Source organism: Ammospiza nelsoni, chromosome 13 (assembly GCF_027579445.1).
Source record: "Ammospiza nelsoni isolate bAmmNel1 chromosome 13, bAmmNel1.pri, whole genome shotgun sequence".
NCBI lineage: Eukaryota > Metazoa > Chordata > Aves > Passeriformes > Passerellidae > Ammospiza > Ammospiza nelsoni.
In genome coordinates this window covers 11,398,361-11,419,784 of record NC_080645.1, presented here as the reverse complement: position 1 = coordinate 11,419,784, position 21,424 = coordinate 11,398,361, and the positions used below count along the sequence as shown (strand labels likewise).

Genomic DNA, 21,424 nt, shown 5'->3' with positions numbered 1-21,424 from the left:
CGCCACAGCAGTGCCCAGGAGCAGTGACAGGGTAATGCTGGGAAGGTGATGGTTTGTGGGGTAAGTTTTGTTTCTCTCAGCTTTCCCAGACCCTCCATGGCTGCTCACCAGGTTCGGTTGCTCCAAGTCAAAATGAGCTAACAGCAGTTTGTTGAGAATAATTTTATTTATTTAGAGATTGTAGAATTTTGCTTGGCTTACAATTAATAATCTGAAAAATTATTCTATTTATTTGACTGGGAAAGGGGAGACAATGCTGGGTACTTTTGTAATCAGGTGTGTGTATTAAAAGGAGCTGTTCCAGGAGCAAGGTAGGTGAATGAGTACTGAAACAGTGCCATGGGAATCAAATCCTTTTCTCCTGGATTGTGCTGTTTTTCTTAGAGCAGGTACATAATTTGATGAAAGAGTAAGGTTTGCCAATACTCTGATAAGGGGATGTTTCTGAGTATCATCTTTGAAATTCTGAACTCTCTAAAGAACATTTCCAAGGGATCTGTAAGTTACACCACTGGAGTTTGCTGCTGAGGTTGCAGTTGGATTCCAACCAAACTGTTCTAAGTCATGAAAGAAATTATTTGAAGCCACTTCAGATTTATCTTTATGCTCTTTTTTTTCCTTTGGAACACTGTTGGAGTTTTTTGGGGTTTTTTTTAGCGTTTTCTTCAAAGTAGAAACTGCAAGTTCTGTATTATTAGTTACAGCTGACGGTAACTTAACCACTTTTTTTCAGAAAGGGACAGGAACAGCAGTTGATGAAATAGTCTCAGGCTCCCAAGGTAAAAAGACAGGTGACAACCAGTGCATCTGTAGCTGTACAAATACAGCAGCAGCCAGTGCTGGTCAGAGCTGTTCTTACGTACCTAAGGATGTTTAGAACTTCCCCTCAGTGGGAATGTGAGCACCCAGCCCTCAGGAGATAATTCTGCTGTCACTGGCTGTGTGAGATCTTGTGTGAAAAGCTCCTGCAGGGAGGGCAGGTTGTTCTGGAGCCCCCAGTCCTGTGCAGTGAGGCAGCCACCCTCCTCCTCCTCCTCCTCCTCCTCCTCTTCTTCCTGCTCTGCCAACGGAGCAGCAGCTGGAGCTGGGCATTCCCTGGCACTGCTGGCACTCCCAGGCCCTGCCTGGTGCCTTCTGCTGGAGCAGCAGAGGGGGACACCCATGGAACAACCACAGTGACTAAACCAGGACAGGAGTAAATCCTCTCCCTTCTGCTGTGACTGAGATGTGATCATTTATTTATTTTTAAACCTTTAACTGCAGTGAACAACTGAAGTCCTTGCTGCAGACTTTCTAGCTTTGCACATACAATGCTTTTCACACACAAACAGGAAACTGAGAGTCTATAAAGTCTTTATTGAAAAATACAATTGCAATATTTTCATACAAAGTGAAGTTAATGGAACATAGTAACAACAAGATTTGTCTGACACTTCCATAAATATTTTTACAGAAACATCTACACAACTTCTGGACTTCAGCTTTTGTTATGCAGGTAAGAAAAACATGTTTTTATTTTACTTTAGCTGAATTTATAGTGGAGTTAAGTCTTACATTTTCCTATTCTTCAGATGGGCAGGAATGACTGAAAACAGGGTTTTAGCTTTTGCTTCCTCAGAAAGCCTTCTGGAACCTGAGTGTGCCACATTTTACATGAAGAACACCCCCTCCCCAGCAGAGGACTGGCATCCTGTACTGTGGGAGAGGGTTGATGCTTTCCTAACAAGTCTGGTATTTTGGAACTATTTTAAATGAGAACAAGTGCTAAGTTTATGTGCAGCACCTGCTGATTGTGGTAGGAGGGGAGGGATTTCTCCCAGGCAGCCTGGTTTAGGCCTTTTACAAAAACCAAAACACAAATCCAAACTGCCAAGCCCTGTCCTTGAAACACCAACAGAATATCTAAATGTGTGTTTTAGGAGGTGGGCACCAGGTTCCTGCTGCTGAGTGAGCAAGGGCTACAGTGCCTGACTATCAAGAAAAGCAACAAGCATATAAAATTCCTTGAGAAAAGCACACATCCCTGGCTTCCTGCATTCATTGCTGCATATGCACTGAGTTACAATGAATTCTTAATGCCATTTGCTGACAAGAAGAGCAATGGGATGTCAGATTGAAATAAATACAAAAGTCAAATTGTTTCAGTACAGAAAGACAGCTGAAGTCGGCCTTTGCAAAAAAATATTCACATTTAGAAAGTGCCATTGCAAATATACAGCAAAATTCCTCTGCTTTAAACATGATGCTTCACAGCCCCATCCCAAGTGTCACCTTGGGAACGTGAGTTCACTTTCAAACATTGCACAGCTCCAACCAACAAATCACCTCCCTTGGTACAGCAAAGGGCCACACATTAAAGCTCAACACCGTGCTGCTTCTCAGAGGTACATGGAACATCCTGAATCTGGACAGAGTGCATCCATCCAGCTTCCTGCAGGGCTCAAAACCTGCCCCTTGTCCCCTTGCAAGAAGAGCTGGCCTGTGTGAGAATGTTACTCCTAAGCTGTTAGTTTGTGAGGGGGTTAGTGAGGAACCCCGACACTGGCTGTGGGTGCCTTGGTGCAGGGCTCCATGCTGAGGCCCCTGGACCTGTCTGGCCGCAGCTGATAAGGGTGAAGCACTGACTAGAGCGAAGCAAAGCTGTAAGTACCTGCTGCAAGGTCCACAGCTGGGTTAGGGACTGTGCTCCAGGCAAGGCTGGGGAGGGGACACTTGCCTTGTGAAGAGCTTAAGCAGGGCCTGGGGCTGTGCTGCAGGTCTGAGGTGGCTCCTGCCTGTCCCCAGAGCTGTCCCCCCTCCTGCCCTGGCCCAGGCTCAGCACAGTCAGGGAGGGAGGAGCTGTGCAGGCTCAGTGGGACCCTCGGTCATTTGCTACGTCCTGGAGTCGTCTCAGCAGAGCCGTGTGATTCTCCTGGCAGATCCGCTTGGCCGGGGCTTCAGTTCCATCTTCCAGGAGGATGCCTCTCTTCTTTGTGGGTGTTTCTCCAGTTCTAACCATGCTGTTGATTTCCTTTAGCCTCTGCAGGGAAGAGAGGGGCAAAAGAAGGATTAGCTCTCACTATTTTGTGACTGCCCCAATGTGATGTTAGACACAGTGCAGTAGGACTGGACAGGCTCTTTTGTGGAAATCTGTAATGTACCAAGGTATTGCCTTCATCACTGTACTGGTCTTTCCCTTACCAGAGTAAGTCTTAAGGGAGTCTGTAACTGCATGCAGAGCTCAAAGGCCCATCCAGCCCTACAGCTGTGGCAGCTGCACTGGCAATTTTATGAGCATTAGGTGATGATGTGTGTGTTAGACAAGGTAAACAAAACTTTGTGTCACAGAGTCTGCTCTAACTTCACTACAAAACAAAAAGCAGTTAAGGATTTAAAAAAATCAAACTGAAACCCTTTAGTCTCACCTTTGAGGGGCTGCTGCTGAAGTAGTAGAATATTTTCTCTTGGGGAGAGAGGGCAGACTCGTTTCTGTGCGGTGAGATGTACAGGGGGTGGTGCTGGGAGAGCTGCACTCTGCGGGGGGAGCCGAGGCGCACGAACGGGTACGGCGAGAGCGGGGGGGAGTCTGCCTGCTCAGAGAGAACAGAGACAGCTGCAGCCTGAGCCCAGGGCTCACTGCAGCAAGGCTGTTCCACACAGATGGTACCATACAATGGACAACAAATGCAAGTTTTGTTGTGTTATTAGGCCAGATTAGTATTTGTTTAATGTAAGGAAATTCCACTGTGTGGTCAGAAGATAAAGCTCTCTTTATGAAGAAAAAGCACAGAACGTGACTTACTGCATTTGAAGTGTACTTGAGGGCAAAGTCCTTGATCTGCTCGATGTAGACGTTGTTGTAGAACTGGATGAGGTCCCCGCGCTCCTCCTCCTCGGTGTCGCTGTTGGGGCCCGAGAGGCGCGTGGGGGTCGGGGGCGCGCTGGAGGGCTGGGGCACGGGCAGGGTGCTGCTGGAGCGCATCACCGGGCTGGAGTCACGGCTGCCTGCGGGCACAGCCACCGCTCAGGGCAGGGATACGGGCACTGCCAGCCCCGCGGGCACACGGCCAGCCCCGCGGGCACAGCCCCCGCTCAGGGCACGGGCATTGCCAGCCCTGCAGGCACAGCCCCTGCTCAGGGCAGGGACACGGGCATTGCCAGCCCTGCGGGCACACGGCCCTGTGGGCACACGGCCAGCCCCGCGGGCACAGAGCCAGCCACCCTCTGCAAACAGGGACTGGGAACCTGCTGCCACCAGAACGCTGTTTTGATCCCTGAGCTGTCTGTTTTGATCCCTGAGCTGTTTTGATCCCTGAGCATTGCCCCTTACACAAAAGCTTTCTTGATTTCTAACTTCTTACTGCATAAACTGCAAGGGATTTGCTGTAGGAGATGAGTTGCATGATGATATAAAAAGAGCTGAAACTCCATTTTTTCAGCATTTGTGTTATACTTTTAGCAGGAGCTCTTTCTTGTTGCTGCCTGGCTCCATTTCAAGTAAAGAATGGTAGTCTTTTTCTGTCAGTAGGAGAAATATTTGGCTTGGCCATACTTCCTGCTAAGTTAATGTGGGAAGTTGCAAAATACATGTATTTTTTCGCCTTCCCTCCCTGCCCCTCCCTCTGACAGAAAATATTAATGCCTACTGCTTATACCACAACCTATTAAATACCTTGAAAACTGCTGGTAGGAATACACAGCATCACCTCTTCAGTTTCCTTTATAAAAGTTAATTCAAGGAAAATGTGTCAGTTAAGAAGGGAAGAATCCCCAGAGCTGTCAACTACGCTGAAATCAATGCTGTGGGTGGTGTTCCTATTTCTGCAGACAGACAGTGCTACAAAAGAAACTGCTGCAGCTCTCTGGTTGTGATAAGAGTAGCTGTGAACCTGGGCTAGCCCAGATTTCCTCATTCTGCAAAGACTCCAAAGTCCTTTGATATGTGAGCTGAACTCAGAGCTCAGGCCAGCACAGCAAATTCCCAAGGTAAGTGCATGTAGGGAGGGATTTGAAACTGTCAGAGTGGGTGCAATAAAAACCTGAAGTTAGAGCAACTCTTAAATGTTATCAATCTATTCTTAATTGTGTCTAAGTTTACCAAAGGAGGAACTGTTTGGGGTGAAACAACACAAAATGCAACTCTTGATTTACGCACACAGTTTGGAAATGGAATTAAACCCAACCCCCTGGCATTTGGAATCACTCACTTCTTTCCTTGCTCCTGTCTTTGCTCCTGTCTGTGGGTGAGTTCTGCTGGCTGCTGCTGTCACTGCTGCCCGAGTGGCGGCGGCGGCGGCCCCTGATGAGGACGCTGCGATAGACCTGCAGGGACGGGAGCAGCGTGAGCAGGGCACGGTCTGCCAGGGAACAGCTGCTGGCACAACCTGTCTGCTGCCAGAGCTTCACTGTGGTACCAACTGCTTCTTGCAGGGCAAAATACAGCCTCCTAAGAGTAATAGCCCATGGGAACTGCCTCCTTCGGTTTTAAGTAAAGAACATTTGCTATTGTAGGTACAGTTTAGTATAAAGAGCTTTCAGTAGTGCAGGATTTTGGATATGACTGCTATCTTTTGAGAATGGCTCATCATGAGACTGCATCCCCTTAATACTAAATGCTGCTTTACCAAGTGATTTGTTCTTAAATAGAATGAAGGCATTTAATAAACCAGATCCCACGAGGTTAAACAGTGACTGTGCTCACGTGGCTCTTGGCTTGTGGCTGTGTCCGGTAGCAGCGCATGATGTTCTGGAATGATCTGTCTTCATTAGTGACCTAAGGGGATGCACAGAAAAGGTTCAGTTTTTCTGCAGGTTATTGGGTGGTTTGGCTTGGGGTGGCTGTGTGTGTTTGTTAATTTGGGGCTTTTTGAGGAAGTAGTACAGGGAATATTAAGTATTAAAGGAGATTTTTGTCTGCTTTTTCTTTGCTCCCGCTTTACCTTAGTCATGACATAAATGGCACACATCAGCAGCTGATCCAGGTGTCTGTCCATCATGATTTCAGGGCAGTGCACCAAGGAGTACTCAAAGCATGTCCAGATCTTCTTGCGCAGCTCATCAGACACGTCCAGTTTGGCACAGAGGTCCCTCAGACGAACACTGGCCAAGTGATACACCTGTGACAGGGGACACTGCTCAGGGCCACAGCAATGCTGCTCTTCTGACCAGCAAAAGAGTAGCTCAGCTTGCACACCTGTAGAACTTGTTCAAATGCTAAGCCAAGAGAAGAATAACTAAATTCAAATTTAACTGTTTTGCTTACAAGGCACAGACATTCTCAGTACTGGTGTCAGTACTAAGAAAACATTTGTTTGAAGCTTAAATTCCAAGCTGTCCTGAGCACAGAAAGGGCACTGCATTGCCTACAGCAACCCCTCTATTGAATAAACCAGAAAGTCTCAAAAGTTATCTCTTTCTTTGGAAAAGCTTTAAAGAAAAGGGACACCTTTAAGAGGCTGCTGGCCAAGTACACAATCTATTTCCACATCCTGATGTGTCAGCACACTCCTTTGCTAGTGAGAAGTGGCCTGCAGGAGAAAACTACTCTAGGTGTGTATGAATATGAATTAATATGCCCTCATTATTACAGCCAGTAAGGGTGTATTTTTAAAATTACAGCAAGTTTACCAGAATAAGAACTAAGCAAAGCAAACCGGGATCAAGAAGTACCTTTCTGAAGAAGAGTGCAAGTGAGCCCATCTTGCGAGGCCTGGCAGCTGTGGCACTGAGGTGCTGGGTCTGTCTCTGCTCTCCAGGGGAGATCTGCTGCACTGTGAGCTGGCCTGGCAGCTGCAGTGCTGCCCCAGCCATCTGGGGGTTCAGGGTGCCAGCCAGAGTCTGGGCACTCAGAGGCTGCATGGGCCCAGACACAGCCTGGGGCTGGGCACCTACATTTACTTGGACTGGGAAGAAAGTTATTCCTCCATTTTCATTGGCAATACCTGTAATGTAACAAAAAGAGCCTGAAATAAGAGCAAGCTGTGGGGGGAAGTTTTAGTTTTTAAAAATAATTCAGTACTTCTTTTATTAGCTACTTTTTACTAGACATTTAGAATATTATACATGAAATTGTTTAATCAAAATACTTTCCACGTCATACTTTCATACTTTCTCATCTCATGAAACTTCATCATGAGCTGAGAAGATAACGAAGTGAAGTTTCCACACTGATGCAGTTCTCCCTGGCTGTGCTCTAATCCCCTGATGGGAACAAGCCTGAATGGCTGAGCAGCAGCGTGTCCCTCACCTTGCACAGGGATTGTCACCGTCTGCCCGTTGTTGGCTGTCACGGTGGCCGTTGCCACTGTCACCAGGGTCTGGCCAGGCACGGGGGTCACGGACACGGCCTCGGGGCTCATGTTCTGCACTGGCACCGTGCTCACCACGGGCTGTGGGGGCACCCTGACAGCTGTGCCACCCTCGGGGGCACCGTCATTGTCAGCGAACAGGCGCCGCCGCGTGGGGTTGGCTGTGGGAGAGCTGTACCTGTCATACAGGCTGGCTGGAGGGGAGGAGAGGCCTGGAGAGGAAAAGCACACACACAGATATCTATTTAACTCTTAAAGGTTTATAATCCTTTGTTTTACAAGGTGGTGGAAATCTAATGCAAACCAAAATATGTCATGCAAAGGCCTTCAAGAAAAAAAAATTTAAAATACAGATGGCTTTTAGAGATGACTTAATCTTCAATAATATTGTACTTAATATTTTTATAAGTTCACACATTGTATTTGATTTTTTCTAGTGGAAAACACTTGAGCTGTCACAATGTATAGGGGGGTTTCTTTTCTAGTGTAACAAAAAAGCAAACCAATTAGAGTGGAAGCTCTGTGTGCATGTATAAATTCGGTTTAATACACACATACACAGGCTGTTCATATCCATCACCTGAGAACACCCTATCAAAGCAGTACTGCTCACACTGATGATGAATCCATCAGTCTTAGACCTCTGATGCAACTCTATGGGCTGCAATATCCTTTACCAATGTGTTTGCAGCTAACTGTACAGTGGCATTAAAGCAGCTTCCTCCCTTCCATAATTCAATCCAAGTAAGCAATGCAAGCACGTTCTGCTTTAGAAAATCTCACCTTTGCCCAGCCCTCCGCCTTCAGCACGAACCTCGTTTATTCGCCGTGGTGTCAATGGTGAGCCCACAACACTGCTCCCAGCAGATCTCTCAAAGTACTGAGGTGGCATTACCTAAAATATTTATCCTTTTGTTAGAGTGTCTGTATCACACATTGACTACATAGCTAATTTTTAAAAGCACTACATCTTTTGAACAGCAAGACTTTATGGAAAAATAGCAAGAAAAGTATAAACTTATCCTAAGCCCAACAAAACCAGTAGTGAGTAGTGATGGTGCTGCTCTGCAAGATACACGCTGTAATAGCCTTTCTGTGGCTACTGTGTGTACTTTTTACCACATTTCTTGTCTAAAAATCTTTCCAAGAATTACTGGTCCAAACCTTCCCTGTTTGACCATTTTGTTCAAAGGTTCAGTTGGTTTGTTCTGCTACACCAATAAAATACTGGATAAAATACTGGATGAGAATCAGAGCATGCTGCATTTGCTGCTTTCCCTACACTGATGGGCTGGGATGATGGAACTGCTACTGGGACATGTAAGGCCTCTCCTTCAGAGCACAAAGTCCTTTCTCTGCCATCCTGCCTGATTATGAAAGCTATGTAACGCAGAAAGATGTGCTCACCTCTTCACAAGTAGGAACTTTGTTTTCATTCTCTCTGATCCTGTCCCACAGTTCAGAGCCCTGTTTCCATGCCATACTCTCCAGGATCTGCTCTTCAATGTGGTTCAGGTGTTTTACCACTTCCCGACAAAGGCCGTCCTCTGCTCTAATGAAAACCTCAATTACCTGTGCAGTGGATAATCAGGATCAACATAATGTACTTGTTTCATAGATTTGTTCTTAAACACAGCTCTAATTCCAATACTTAATTTTCAAGGAAGAAGAGACTATTAGAAACATGAAAAGGCTGCATTTCTATGACTCAATCCTAGGCTGTCATACAGGTCAGTGAGCACTCATGACTTTGTAAGCATTTCTAGCTATCAAACACATTACCTTGTAAAAATGATAAACTGGAATGTCAAATATTTCCGTGACGAAAGGGAAGTTTCCAGGTGGGTTGTATGTAAAGGTAATGATCTCCAGGCAACATGCCAGCAGAGACCTGTGAAACACATCTTGCTCCAGTATTGCCTGCAAGAGTTGCAAATTTTAAAGCTTATTTTACAGTGTAACTATAGAACAATAAAACACTTTTTACTGTCTCAACAGCAAGATTCTCAAGCTTATAAAAAGTGAAGCTATTTTTTAAGGGACAGAACTGAGTTCAAAATGAACCATCTTTAAAAGGGCTCATTAAAAATTAAAGAGCCATTAAAAATTTCATCTATCTTTGTGTTTGCAAACACAATTTCTTGAACCATTTTTCTTCTATTCAGGTGTACTTACAGGGTTCTTCTCAAAGATTTACCCTCATTTTAAATAGCTGACAATTCTGCTCTACATCTGTGCTCTTTTTTTGCAGGTCCTACTTTGAAAGTGAGGAACCCTTTGATTAGTTTTCCTTACAGATAAGTCAGTGTCTCCCAGTCTCTTCCTCTCTTGCTCAATGACTGACTCCAAGACCTTGTAGTAGAGCATCTCAGCAAGACGAAAATGTTTACTAGCAACATCTGCAGGAAGTTTAAATAGAAGCAATATTGTAAAATGCAAGAAAAAAGCATTATATTCTTCATCTTCAGATACAGAAATGCAACATTAGCTTGTGTGGATTTCTGTGCTGCTGTGGATAGCAGGACTTACTTTCAGGACTAAACCTGTACATTTCAAGTTAAGGTAGGAATCCTTCTCCTACACTGCACTGACTTGTGAATGCAGAGCAGAGTAACTTGAAACTGAGCCCAGATTTTGGGTATCAGTATTACATCACCATGTACAAGAACAATCCTTAGTGTTGCTATAACAGACACAATGGAAATTCAGAAAATGCACCTGTATGGATCCACCTTGCACTGTGCAACAAAAAGCAGTGAAGCAACTAAGCTGACAAGAACAAAGGAAGGTCTTATTAAGAAACAAGGTCAAGAGCATCTTCCTTATATTCAATCCATCTTCAGGCACTTCAGCTATCAAGACAACTTTGCAAATCATGTTTTTGTGTTTATACTGGCAGGATTTTAATACCTGTACTAATCCATCCTCATATGTAAGTCAAAGTTGCTGTTGGGTTTTTAAAGACTACAGTTACTCAGATTTTCCTTACTAGCACAGAAATCCATGCCACCACTAATAATCTCATACTTGAGAGAAAAAGTGGTACACTTAAAAGTCCTTTTAATTTCACTTCTCTAGTGCTGAAAGTATGATCAAATTCCAGCGATTCAAGCTAAGGCTGATTATAAAATTTTACACAGGACTGAAATTTACTATGTCTAAAGAACACAGGAAAAGGCAAGAGAAGGAGAAAAGACTTGTGCTAAAGCATAACCTGTATGTAAAACTTCATTACAAGAGATGGATGTGTATGCATTTTATGGGTAAGTAAAATGTTTCCCACCTTTGGAAAAATTACTGAATTCTCCTTCAGACTGAGTGCTCTGACAGTACACATCATGCATTTCTTTAACTCTGTTTGCAATGGATTGAGAAGGATCTCTGGAGCATGACCTGAAAAGAAAAACTAAACATTTTCAATATACTATTCCTACTAAAAACGAAACTACCCTATTTTTTTATATGTTGAAAGCATAAAAAATGGAAATATATTGCACAGCAATACAAATAGACCCAAATGTATGTAACTGCAAACCAGTTTATGCACATGGAGAATAAAGTTTGGTTTGCATCTCCTACAGTATGGAGCGATTCCCTAGGTAGTGCTATTTGTTAAGAAGGAAGAAAAGTCTTGAAAATTTTATACTGGCAGCTTGTGGTTAAAGAATCCCAGATCTGCCAGGTTTTAAACAGTGGCAGTCAGTCTCTAAGGACAGATGGGTCTAAATCAAGAGAACAGTCCTTCAAAATGTAAATGTCTCTCTGGATTCCATTTTACTCCAGTAGTAAAGGACTGGCTCACCTTTTAATTTATATTGTTCAGCATTAATGTTTGCTATTAAAACTAGAATAGCAAATAGGATTATTTGGCTAAACACCAAGCTTACCTGAGTATTTGCTCCAGATTTTCACTGGGGGCATTTTTCAGCCCTGCCAGCATCGTGTGCAGGCGGCTCAGGCTGTAGGTTGCTATGGAAACAGGTGTCACGTACGGGTTGCTCTCTTTGATGTACTTGCGGCCAGTGAGGGGGGTTGTGATCCTCAGTGATTTCGACTGGAAATAAAAAAATAACCACATATACATATGCACTCTGTTGTGAACTTTGATAAAGGTCATAACCTAGAAACATCAATCTGCAGAATTCTTCTTCTGTGTTATGGAAAAAAAATGGTTCCTAATCAAACAGCCCAAACCAGACCATGACTCAGTTAAGAGCAACGAAGGATTTGTCTGTGGTGCTCAGATGTTTGTATCAAACAGCTGTGTATAAACAGAAAGGATGTGATCTATGCTGAAATGCAGAATTTCAACTGGAATTGAGTGTGAAACAATTAGACCAATCTCAAAAATCCCCCCTAAATCCCAGTATCTCTTCCTAGCCCAAGTAACAAAGGTTAGCTGCTCATAGCAGAAGTGTAGTGAGCCAGGGTTTTCTGTCAGCAAGTTTAACCTTTAACATGAGAAGTCCTTCTGATCAGCATTTTAGTTTATTTGCATCAGATCAAGCCATCACATTAAAATAATGTAACATCAAGGAAATCCCTTCAATTGGAACACAGCAAAACCAGTACACCTTCTAATTACCTTTAATTACCTAACCACACAGTAAGTTGTTTTAACAAATACACCACATTCTTCACCATAAGATCCAGCTTCCAACACTCCACTCATTTTCTCCCCACACTCTGAGGTGTGTTTTATTTCTGTCTCCATAAGCAGCCAGGGAGGGTGGCATATAAAAACAGCAACACAGACCATGCCATACTCACCCTGTCAAAATGCTGCTGCAAGTTGTGCTTCACTTGTACCCTCTCAGCTGTTTCCAGTCCTGAAGGTGTGTTCAAGCACCTTGTGAGAGTTCCAATCTCTTCATCCGCATCCTCGCCCAGGAATATTCTCTCATCCAGGTTTCCCACTGACAGAACATACTCCTCATAGGCCTTGTTGATGGCTTTGCTGCAGCAAAGGAAAGGCAGACAGACCCCCTTTATTGAGACTGCTTTGTTCATCTGCTCACATACTGAACACAGCTCTGGCCTGGGCAAAGTCTACTTCAAATTTCTTTTGACCCTCACTGAAGCTCCTTTAAGATCTACAGTACCTTATACCTGACAGGTATAGGATATAATTTTCATTATGTATCTGACACCCTGCCATTTATCCAGCTGCAGGAAGAACACACTAAAACACCGAGAACTCCTATTTCCTGGAAACTCCTCAAAATTTACACACCATCGTATCATAAACTGATATGATAAACATACACTGAACCATTTTTATATCATTAAAATAAAGTAAGTCTTACCCATAAACATCTCTAAACACTACCAAACCCATTTTTTCCCTCTCACTCCTACTCAATGTGCTCCCACAGCTTCTTCATAATAACTCTGAGTTACACACAAAACAAAAAATGCAGGAAAGAGAAACGTAAGAATAAAGGCAGCCATGCTGAAGCACTGTTCCTTTTCCCAGCAGTGCCAGAACAGGAAGGCAGTGCTGGATGGCCATGCTGAGCACAGGCATGGCTGCTCCCACTGCTCAGCCCAGGGAACAGAGGGACACTCCTGCAAGCCAAGCCACAGACAGGGGCTCAGGGACTCACACGCTGTCTCCAAAGTTCCCAGGATCCAGAAATCCTGTCAGGTTTTCATCTTTTCCTTTCAAAAGCTGTAAGACATTTAAGAACAAAGGATGGGTATTTCATTTCTTAGAAAGGGTTTGAAGGTAACAAGTAAGGAGAGATTTTTCTACATTATAAATTTACTGACCAACCTTTTTGTCAAAAAGCTTCCGGATATATGGCTTCCAAAAATGTTCCTTTATACCTTTTGCTTCTAAAACTAATCCATAATGTAAAGAACACAGTTTTTCAATAATGCAGGGAGGGTCAGATGATACTTTATAATCCTTACTATGGAAGTCTTCAGGTAGACCTACAATTCAGAATATAGTATGATTTAATTTTGCAAGTCCATATCCTGCTTTCTTATTAAACCTAAGTTTAAATTCTTCAATGCTGTGCAGTCAAGGTAATATGAAATTAAAACAGCAAACTAATTAGTTCTCTTGAAAGAACTACACAATGCCCACTAACTGGGTAATGTTATCAAAAGCAAATTTTGAGTTAGAGAGTTAAAAACATTAGTTACTGAGTGATAAAAATTACATATATCAATTTTAATAGGAAAAAAAAATCAAACACTGGTGAACTACAATATTTATTTGAGATAATGGTCCCAGGTCACATCCAAAGCACTACACTTGGCCAGTCCTGTACAGCACTGAAAATGAAGTGCAAGCCTGGGAGGAGTTACATCAGAAATTCAAAGGCAACTTCTCACCATTCATTTGAATTTGTGGTTATCAAGTCAACCTACACTTCCATTCTCTTCAGAAAGAAAAATGACAGAGAAAACAGATCTCCTATCTGAGCCCTGGGTCTTTCCAAACTGCTGCACCACAGAACATTCCAGTCTCACTGATGGCTGTATCTTTATGCACTTTTCCACTGACATTAAACCCTCATTAACTCAAAGTATTACTCTGGAACTTCCTTCAAGGGTATTTCCACAGCACATCAAATTCCTGACCTAATGTATTATTAACAAAATTCACTGGTCTGTTATTATATGCTACATTAACAGGAATGGAACTGTGTAGCCAGATACAGAAAATATTAGCTCTCATGTAATTCAAATCACCTTCTTTTTGTCAACATACCCTGAAAATTAGGATTCAGGAGCTCTTTACGGTTGGGACACTGCAGAGCATTTCCATACACGAGATCCAAAGCACACAACAGGAGATGGTAGGAATTGACCAAGTCATCACTGATCATAGGAAAATTTCCTGCAATATTAGAAAGACATAAGACATAAAATAAGCAGAAAAAGTAAAGTAAATTTGAAAAAGTAAAATTTAGGAATTTTTTAACCAAGAGACTGTTGATGTTTGTATTACCATCAATAATGGAATCTTGGAAACACAGTGTTTGGTGTCTGTAAGTACCTGGATAGCAACACAGGCAGTAAAGCAGACTCACAATAACATATAACAAATATAAAAGTAAAATACTTATCAGTAGCAACAGTTGTGAAGGAACCCAAATATACTGTGCTGAAATCAAACCTTACCTTTTTTTTTAACAAACTGTTTTCTTGCAAAACAATTTGCTGGGGGCATACTCATTATAAACAGTAATAAATATAATTTCATTTCTCTTGTGCTTTACAGAAGAGCTAAATGTGCCTATCTCTGGTCCTGCTTTATGAAGTATTTTTTATCTCTCATTTTCCTGCAGAAAAGAGTCCTTGTAACTCCTTTACTCTTTTAACACCTTTCACAAAGATTATAATCAGACCTGTACGTGACTCTTTACTGAACTCATTTATGTTTAGGATATTCCTCTAGAGGAGTGGCCATAGCTGAAACAGTTTAGTAAAATAAATTATACAATAAATCACAATTCACTTTTTATGCACAGCATGATGTTTCTACTACTCCTTAAATACTAATGACTCTTCCACTCTTTCCACCCTCCCTTTTTCCTCAGGGAAGCTCCAAATCACTTCACTATGAAAGATTTCTTGAAGAACTTAAACCTGTTTATCTTATAGTAATAAACTTATTTAGAACACATTGAAATGGATATATGATTAGAGAATTTTTCTCAATTATGCTGTTATTTTTTTACAGTAACATACCAGCTTGTTCAAATTTATGTTATTTTCTGTTTCCATGTTTGTTAGAAGAAAAAATATTTAAATGCAGATAATTTGAACTATTTAAAATAGTGAACCCTAGATGAAATTTTAATTAACTTTACCCACTTATCAGTTATTTCCAAATCATTAAAGGTTCACCGCAAAGCAATGAAAATCCTAAATACTATTAGCAAACATTTAATCAATAAAAGTCTCAAAGTAATTGTCATAACACAGGATCAATTCCACAACCATGACAACTTACTGTCAGCACAAAAATAATTTCACAGTACCAGTAGTTCTATAGCAATTTCTTGCTGCTGACATTTCACACAAGGCTCCCGTTTCACAACTTTGTACCAAATAATAAAAAAACCAAAGATTTTCTTCCCCCATCAATTTTAAATGAAAGAGTTTGAAGAGCAGTTCTTACAAGCAGTTTGCTGAAGTGCAGTGCCACTGAACAAGGGGCTCCCTCAGTGTGCAGAGCATGAACTGAAGGCAATGGGCTGCAGGAGCAGACAAGCCTGGGCCTGCCAGTGCTGTGTGGTTGCTGTGATAAGGATTTACTGCCCACCCCCAAACCACACAGCACAAAACCTCACACCAACACCCAATGCCTTAATAGTCAACACTCAGTTTCTATTTTTAAAGTGCTGCCACATTTTAATAATCATTCAGTAACCTTACAGCTTCTATGCACTGTAATTTTTCCTTTTCCTTATAGAATTCACTTGGATGTGTTATCAACATGGTATTCTCCCCAGGGTCAGCTACCATATCTGAAACTGCTTGGAATTACCATGTAGTCAATGGATGCTGCAGTTACTCAAACATATCAGCCACTAACTTAGCAACAGGAAGAACCATAAAATCCCTCTGCACTTTGTGAACCACCCAATCTTCCCACAGCAGTGCAGACTTCACAGAAGGGAAAGAAAAACCTGTGATTTTCCAGGCTGACCTACTTACAGCTGCCTACCTGTGCCAAGGAAATGAAGTCCAGACTGACTGGAAATAAGTGCAGCACTAACTCTGCTGGGATCAGTGGCTGAAATCATGCTGTGTTTCAGGCTGAGAGCACCACACTTGTTTAGGAAAGACTTCTCCTGCCCAACAAGGTGGAATTTGCAGCCTTACAAAAAGGCATCTTCCTCACAGGATGGAGTGCTCGGAGCAGCACTTGTGCCCCAGCACACCCTGCCTGACTTCAGCAGGGATGTGGTGCTGAGGGTCCAGCTCTGCTGCCAGGAGCCCTCTGCAGTGTGGCACAGTGTTAAAAGAAAGGCTTTGTAAACAAAGGTCTGTGCTGAACAAAATTAGTACCAGGCCATTCAGTATTGCCACAGCCTACCCTGTCCTAGCCTCAAAATCACCAGTTAAGGAAACAATAGCACACTATAGGAATCTTAACTCTGATTCACTTTTAAATTTGAAAAAACACTTCCCACCACACGCTCCCAAACAAAAACAAAAAATCCTTTTATCCCTTTCCTTGAAGAAATTAAAATATTGGTTTTTCTCTGATAGGTATTATATTATGAAAAAAAAAATCAAGTTACTGGACATTATCAGTGGATCTGATCTACAGTGATGCTCTTTCCATGTGGAATATCAATCCTGTGTTTACTTTCCACAAAGCACCACCTTACATTATACATCACTCACAGTGAGCACTCACCAAAGCAGGACCTGAAACAAGGCCTAGGGATGTGGAAATGCTTTAAAACACAGATTTGTTAAGGAAAAATTTTAGACTATACGTGCTGAGACTGAACAACTGAAGCCTGAAATGAGGATGAATCCTGTTCCTTCCTTTTTCTTCCAACAGTCACTATCAAGAAAAACATCTGAAATTCTCTACTGTTCTTATAAGCTTTAAGGATGGTCTTACAATAAAGGTACACTGCACCTATTGGGTGTTTAAGGACTGATATAAAATAATGACTAATAAAACTATGTCTGCTGTATTTAATCCCTTGCAGACCCCTTACCTTTTGCATGAACAAAAAGGACCCAACAAAACTGGAAAACTTCGGTCACAGTACACGGTTGTCGTCTTTGGGAGGAAAATACAGCAAGAAGAGAAGGAGCTCAATGAATCAGAACTGATAAAACATCATACAAGAGTCACTAATTCAAAGAGAAAACTAAGCTTTACTGTAGTGTGGCAAAAATCTTACACCCTTCCCACAAAGCCCTGACTAAAGGAAATACAAAAAGATGCTCAAAACCTAAAACAGGTTTAGTGTAGGCACAAGTGGAACCCCTTTTTAGAGGTTTAGTCTGGAACCCCTGTTTCAGCCTGCAAGTTCAATTCCACAGCACTCCAAATACAAACAGTAACAAAGCTTCTACTATAAAATAAAATAAAATATCCACCAGATCTGCAGCTATGAAGAAATCCACGGGAGTTACTGGGCAGTGAAACACTGAGCAGTACTATGAGTTATTAAAGCCATGCAGATCATAAAAGGATCAGATTCTTCCTGTCTTTCCCATCTTTACAACACTAGTGCTTCCCTTGCCTACAGGCTGATTGAAATCTCTCCCCTCTCCCCCATCCCACAATCATCAGAAACTCAGCAGCTTTGGGATTTCCTGCCCCTGTCATATCTGAAATTGAAAAAGAGATTAAACATTTACTGCAAGCAAGAACAAGCTAACACTACTATTATAAACAACAACTATGAAAATAACAGTCAAAATACAACTAAAACAACCAAGCAACTTCATTGTATTTTCACTAAAGTAATGCTCTACAATCAGTCTGGAAATAACAGCAACCCACCTCTGTTTCCTTCCTCTCTGCTGACGAGGTTGATCTTCTTGAGGATACCTGAAAATGTCCTGAAAAATGGGCTCATACTTCTTAAAAATGACTGCAGAAACGGTGAAGTTCCTCTCCAGTCTCTCAGTTCTCTCTCTGAACTGGGATGGAAGATTTGCCATGTCTTCCCATTTCTTCATCTTGTTAAAAAACTCAATCAAGCTGCAAGTACCAAGCGGGTTAGATCAGAGAGGCCGTTTGCTTCTCCTGCAGAAATAAACTCTACATTTTCAACAAAAGTGCAATTTCTACTGCCCAAACTACTGATGAAATGGTGGCACTGCAAACATGACAATGAACTCAGAGCCAGTCCTTCTCACGGTTCAGCTCAGACAGCTTGTGAAATATTTTTAGATCCTGGGCTGATAACCACATTAACCATGTACTCACAGGTCTGGCATCCTCTCACAAAGGCAAAATCAACTCCATCAGGTAGATTAAGTTGAAATCTGACTTATCTCGTTTTTCTGAATAATTTATTAATTTAAATAAAACAACTTGTAAGATATACAATGCTAAGAATATTCTATAAAGTATGAAAAACCTCTTTAGTTTTGGTAAATTGCACTTTGCAAATCTGGCTTTAATTCCTGTGAACATTTTCACAGTGAACTATAAATGTTTTCCTGTGTGAGAGCTTCATAGTTTGCACACCCCCAAAACTGACTGTTCTTCAGTGACTGGCTTCTTTCTCCTTTGAGTGAAGGAAGTCAATCTCTTATTTTGAAAACCAGAGATTTTATGAACATAGTACTGAGCCAAAGGAGCTGCCCTACTTCTGTGGCAGTGAGTTATAACACAAACATTCTGGGGATATAAAGTCTATCTTCAAAAGCAGGAAACAAGAAACACGTTTAGCTTTTATTCTCTAGTCCAATTTCACAAGGTGATAACCACTCACTCTTTTGATATTTTCTAAGTGTCTAAAAAATCAGCAAGAATAAAAGTTACCTTTGGTCTGAACAGCGCAGGATTCTGGTTAAGGATACATAATTTCCTTCTGCTGTTCCCCTGCTCACAGTTGGAATCGCTTTCCTGCAAGCCACGTACAAGGCACAAGCCAGCCAATGCATGTCATTTCCCTGTGAATCAAAACATCAGGCATCTAAAAAACTGCACTGAAAACAAACACATGCTCTTCAGCTAGCCCAACACTGGGGAAAAGCACTGTGTCCAGAACAGATGAAGTTCAACCAGTGAGAAAGTTGATTCACTGTTTCAAAATTCTGTTGTGCTTTGGGTTTTTAACTGCAACAAAACAGGTGCTAAACAGACACTAAACACTGAACTGCATCAAAACTAAATTCACTAGTGGCCATTATAAATTTCACATTTGACTCAAAGTGTGAGATACATTTTGAGTATATGAAAATAAATTTTTAGTGTTGTTCTACAGCATTTTGTACTGCTCGTATTTAAAAGAAAAAGGCAACAAAAAAAAAAAAAAAAAAAAAAAAAGAAAAAAGAAAAGAAAGGCTACAGTTCTTGCAACCAAAACATTCTTCTGCCCTGAACGGACAGCAGGAAAAGAAAAACATTGCTTCCATTTTGCTCTGTATTACACAGCAGAGCAATTATTCAATCTGGTACCTAAATACAGAAATTTATTCTAATGAGCACTTGAGATGTTATTCTCCGTCTTCGATCAAAGAGTCACATCTGAGTGGAAAAAAGGCCGGGTAAAACAAGGGGCCAGACTGAATCCGATGCTGTGGTTCTGTCGGGCTCCGTGCTGCCCCGGGCCCGGGTGAGCGCACCCCTCCGGGGCACGGCAGGGCTCGCTCCGAGCATCGCCGCCCGCCCGCGCTGGGACAGCGGCGCTGCCCGAGCGGCTCCTCCTCCCTCACGGGCGGCCCCGGCCCCGCAGCACCGAGCCCGGCCCGCAGCTCTGCCCCGAGAACCGCGCTGACCGGCGGGCAGCGCTGGGGGCCCCGGGAGCTGCCGGGGCTTATCACAAGCGCCACCTTTGCTATAGGAAGGCACCGATAAAGGCGCTTCCGAAGCTCCCGGGCGCGTCACCGCGTGTTCCTGTTTTCAAGAACGACGCGACAACCCTTTTTTACCCTCTACCCTTCACCTTTTACCCTCCACTCCCCAGCCCGGGCCGTGCCAAGCCCTCAGAACACAGCTCACACACGCGATCGCACCTGCGCGGGGCATCTCCGCGGGCCCCGCGCGGCTGCGGAGCGGAGCTGGCCGAGGCCACCGCGCCGCTCCTCGGCCGAACCGCGGCACCGAAGCACCACAGCGACCGGGGCTCTCCCGTTTTTAACACCTTTCCGCCGCTACGACTCCCAATTGCGATGGTTATTCCCGGCCGCCCGGGCGGTGCGGGGGAGAGGCCGCCGCGCCTCCACCGCCGTCCCTTCCCTCCGCGCTTCACCCGCGCGTCCCGCCGCGCTCCCCCCGGCCCGGCCGCGGCCCCGTCACCCCCCCCCTCACCTCCAGGGTGTAGTTGCGCCTCATGCTCTGGTAGCTCAGCCAGGCCTCGGCGCGGGCGCGCTCGTCCATGTTGAGGCTCCTGCATAGCTCCTCGTAGCGCTGCCGGGTCTCGCCGTCCTCGCCCGGCGGGGACGGGGCGCCGGCGGCGCCCCCCGCAGGACCCGGCTCGGCCCCGGCCGCGTCCTCGCCCGCCATGCCGCGCCCCGCCGCTTGGGGGCAGCGCCGCGCTCCCCGCACCGCGCCTGCGCCGCCGCCCCGCGCGTTCGAATCCAAACACCGAGGGACGGGCCCCGCCCCCGCCGCGCGCCGCGCCCGCTCATTGGCCCGCGGGGCGCCCGCCCGCCCCGCCCGCGCGCAGGCGCACGGCGCGCGCTCCTAGCACGCACCACGAGGCGCGCGCGCGGCACGGAGCGGGAGCGCGCCAGGCGCGCGAGACCCGGGCGGGGCGGGGCCGGGACCGTGAGGGGAGCCCGGAACGGGCCGAGAGCGGCCAGGGCCGGCAGGGGCTGGGCACAAATATACACAAATATATTCACAAATATATACACAAATATGTACACAGAGTGCGGAGCACGAGCTAGACAGAAATATGTACACAAATATATACAAATATATACACAGAGTGCGGGGTACGGGCTGTACACAAATATATACAAATATGTACACAGAGTGCGGGGTACGGGCTGTACACAAATACATACACAAATATATACAAATATGTGCACAGAGTGCGGGGTACGGGCTGTACACAAATATACACACAAATATGTACACAGGGTACAGGCTGTGCACACACACAGTGCGGGGTACAGGCTGTACATAGTGAGGGGTAGGAAACAGAGACAGAAATAGCTCCCACTGGTCAAGTCCGAACTGAGCAGAGAGGAGGCTGCCAAAAATAATATTTAAGTCCTAGAGCAGGTAGATGTCAATTAAGTGATCAGTAAAACAGGCTGCACTCGATTAAACAAGATTTGTTGACTTTGTCACCTTGATTTTTGTATTACTGGTATTTCATGAATGCTGAAAGCTTCAGGGAAAAATAAAAAAAAAAAAAAAAGAAATGTCAAGAAAGGAGGATTATGATTTGACTGACCTGAGATGTGACTCAGGACACACATACACACTGGTACCCAGCACTGAGAACTGCAGAAAGCCT

The 21,424-nt window shown here is 43.9% G+C and overlaps 1 protein-coding gene across 3 annotated transcripts; it reads right to left on the bottom strand.

Moving 5' to 3' along the window:
- Nucleotides 1-1,336: 1,336 nt before the first annotated feature.
- RBL2 (RB transcriptional corepressor like 2) lies at nucleotides 1,337-20,460 on the bottom strand. Of its 3 annotated transcripts, none has more exons than XM_059481375.1 (22): nucleotides 20,266-20,460; nucleotides 18,775-18,905; nucleotides 17,785-17,985; nucleotides 16,988-17,052; nucleotides 14,011-14,139; nucleotides 13,063-13,223; nucleotides 12,893-12,957; nucleotides 12,057-12,243; nucleotides 11,174-11,340; nucleotides 10,570-10,679; nucleotides 9,582-9,685; nucleotides 9,069-9,206; nucleotides 8,694-8,858; nucleotides 8,070-8,181; nucleotides 7,226-7,498; nucleotides 6,649-6,920; nucleotides 5,919-6,095; nucleotides 5,681-5,752; nucleotides 5,187-5,301; nucleotides 3,782-3,984; nucleotides 3,405-3,569; nucleotides 1,337-3,019 (listed from the first exon to the last, which is right to left on the bottom strand). In XM_059481375.1, the coding sequence occupies exons 1-22, from the start codon at nucleotides 20,458-20,460 to the stop codon at nucleotides 2,849-2,851; spliced, it is 3,378 nt and encodes a 1,125-aa protein (XP_059337358.1). In that variant the 3' UTR covers nucleotides 1,337-2,848. The 3 variants fall into 3 exon arrangements, with proteins under 3 accessions (XP_059337358.1, XP_059337359.1, XP_059337360.1); XM_059481376.1 differs by lacking the exon at nucleotides 20,266-20,460 and adding an exon at nucleotides 19,971-20,175; XM_059481377.1 differs by lacking the exons at nucleotides 16,988-17,052; nucleotides 20,266-20,460 and having other exon boundaries at nucleotides 18,775-18,904.
- Between the last annotated feature and the right edge of the window lie 964 nt (nucleotides 20,461-21,424).

Coding starts and splice junctions, on each gene's coding strand:
- RBL2 (XM_059481375.1), bottom strand. CDS start 20,460: ATGGCGGGCGAGGACGCGGCCGGGGCCGAGCCGGGTCCTGCGGGGGGC. Junction 7,499..8,069: donor AGGCGGAGGGCTGGGCAAAG/GTGAGATTTTCT, acceptor TTTCCTCTCCAG/GCCTCTCCTCCCCTCCAGCC. Junction 6,096..6,648: donor TTGCACTCTTCTTCAGAAAG/GTACTTCTTGAT, acceptor CCCCTGTCACAG/GTGTATCACTTGGCCAGTGT.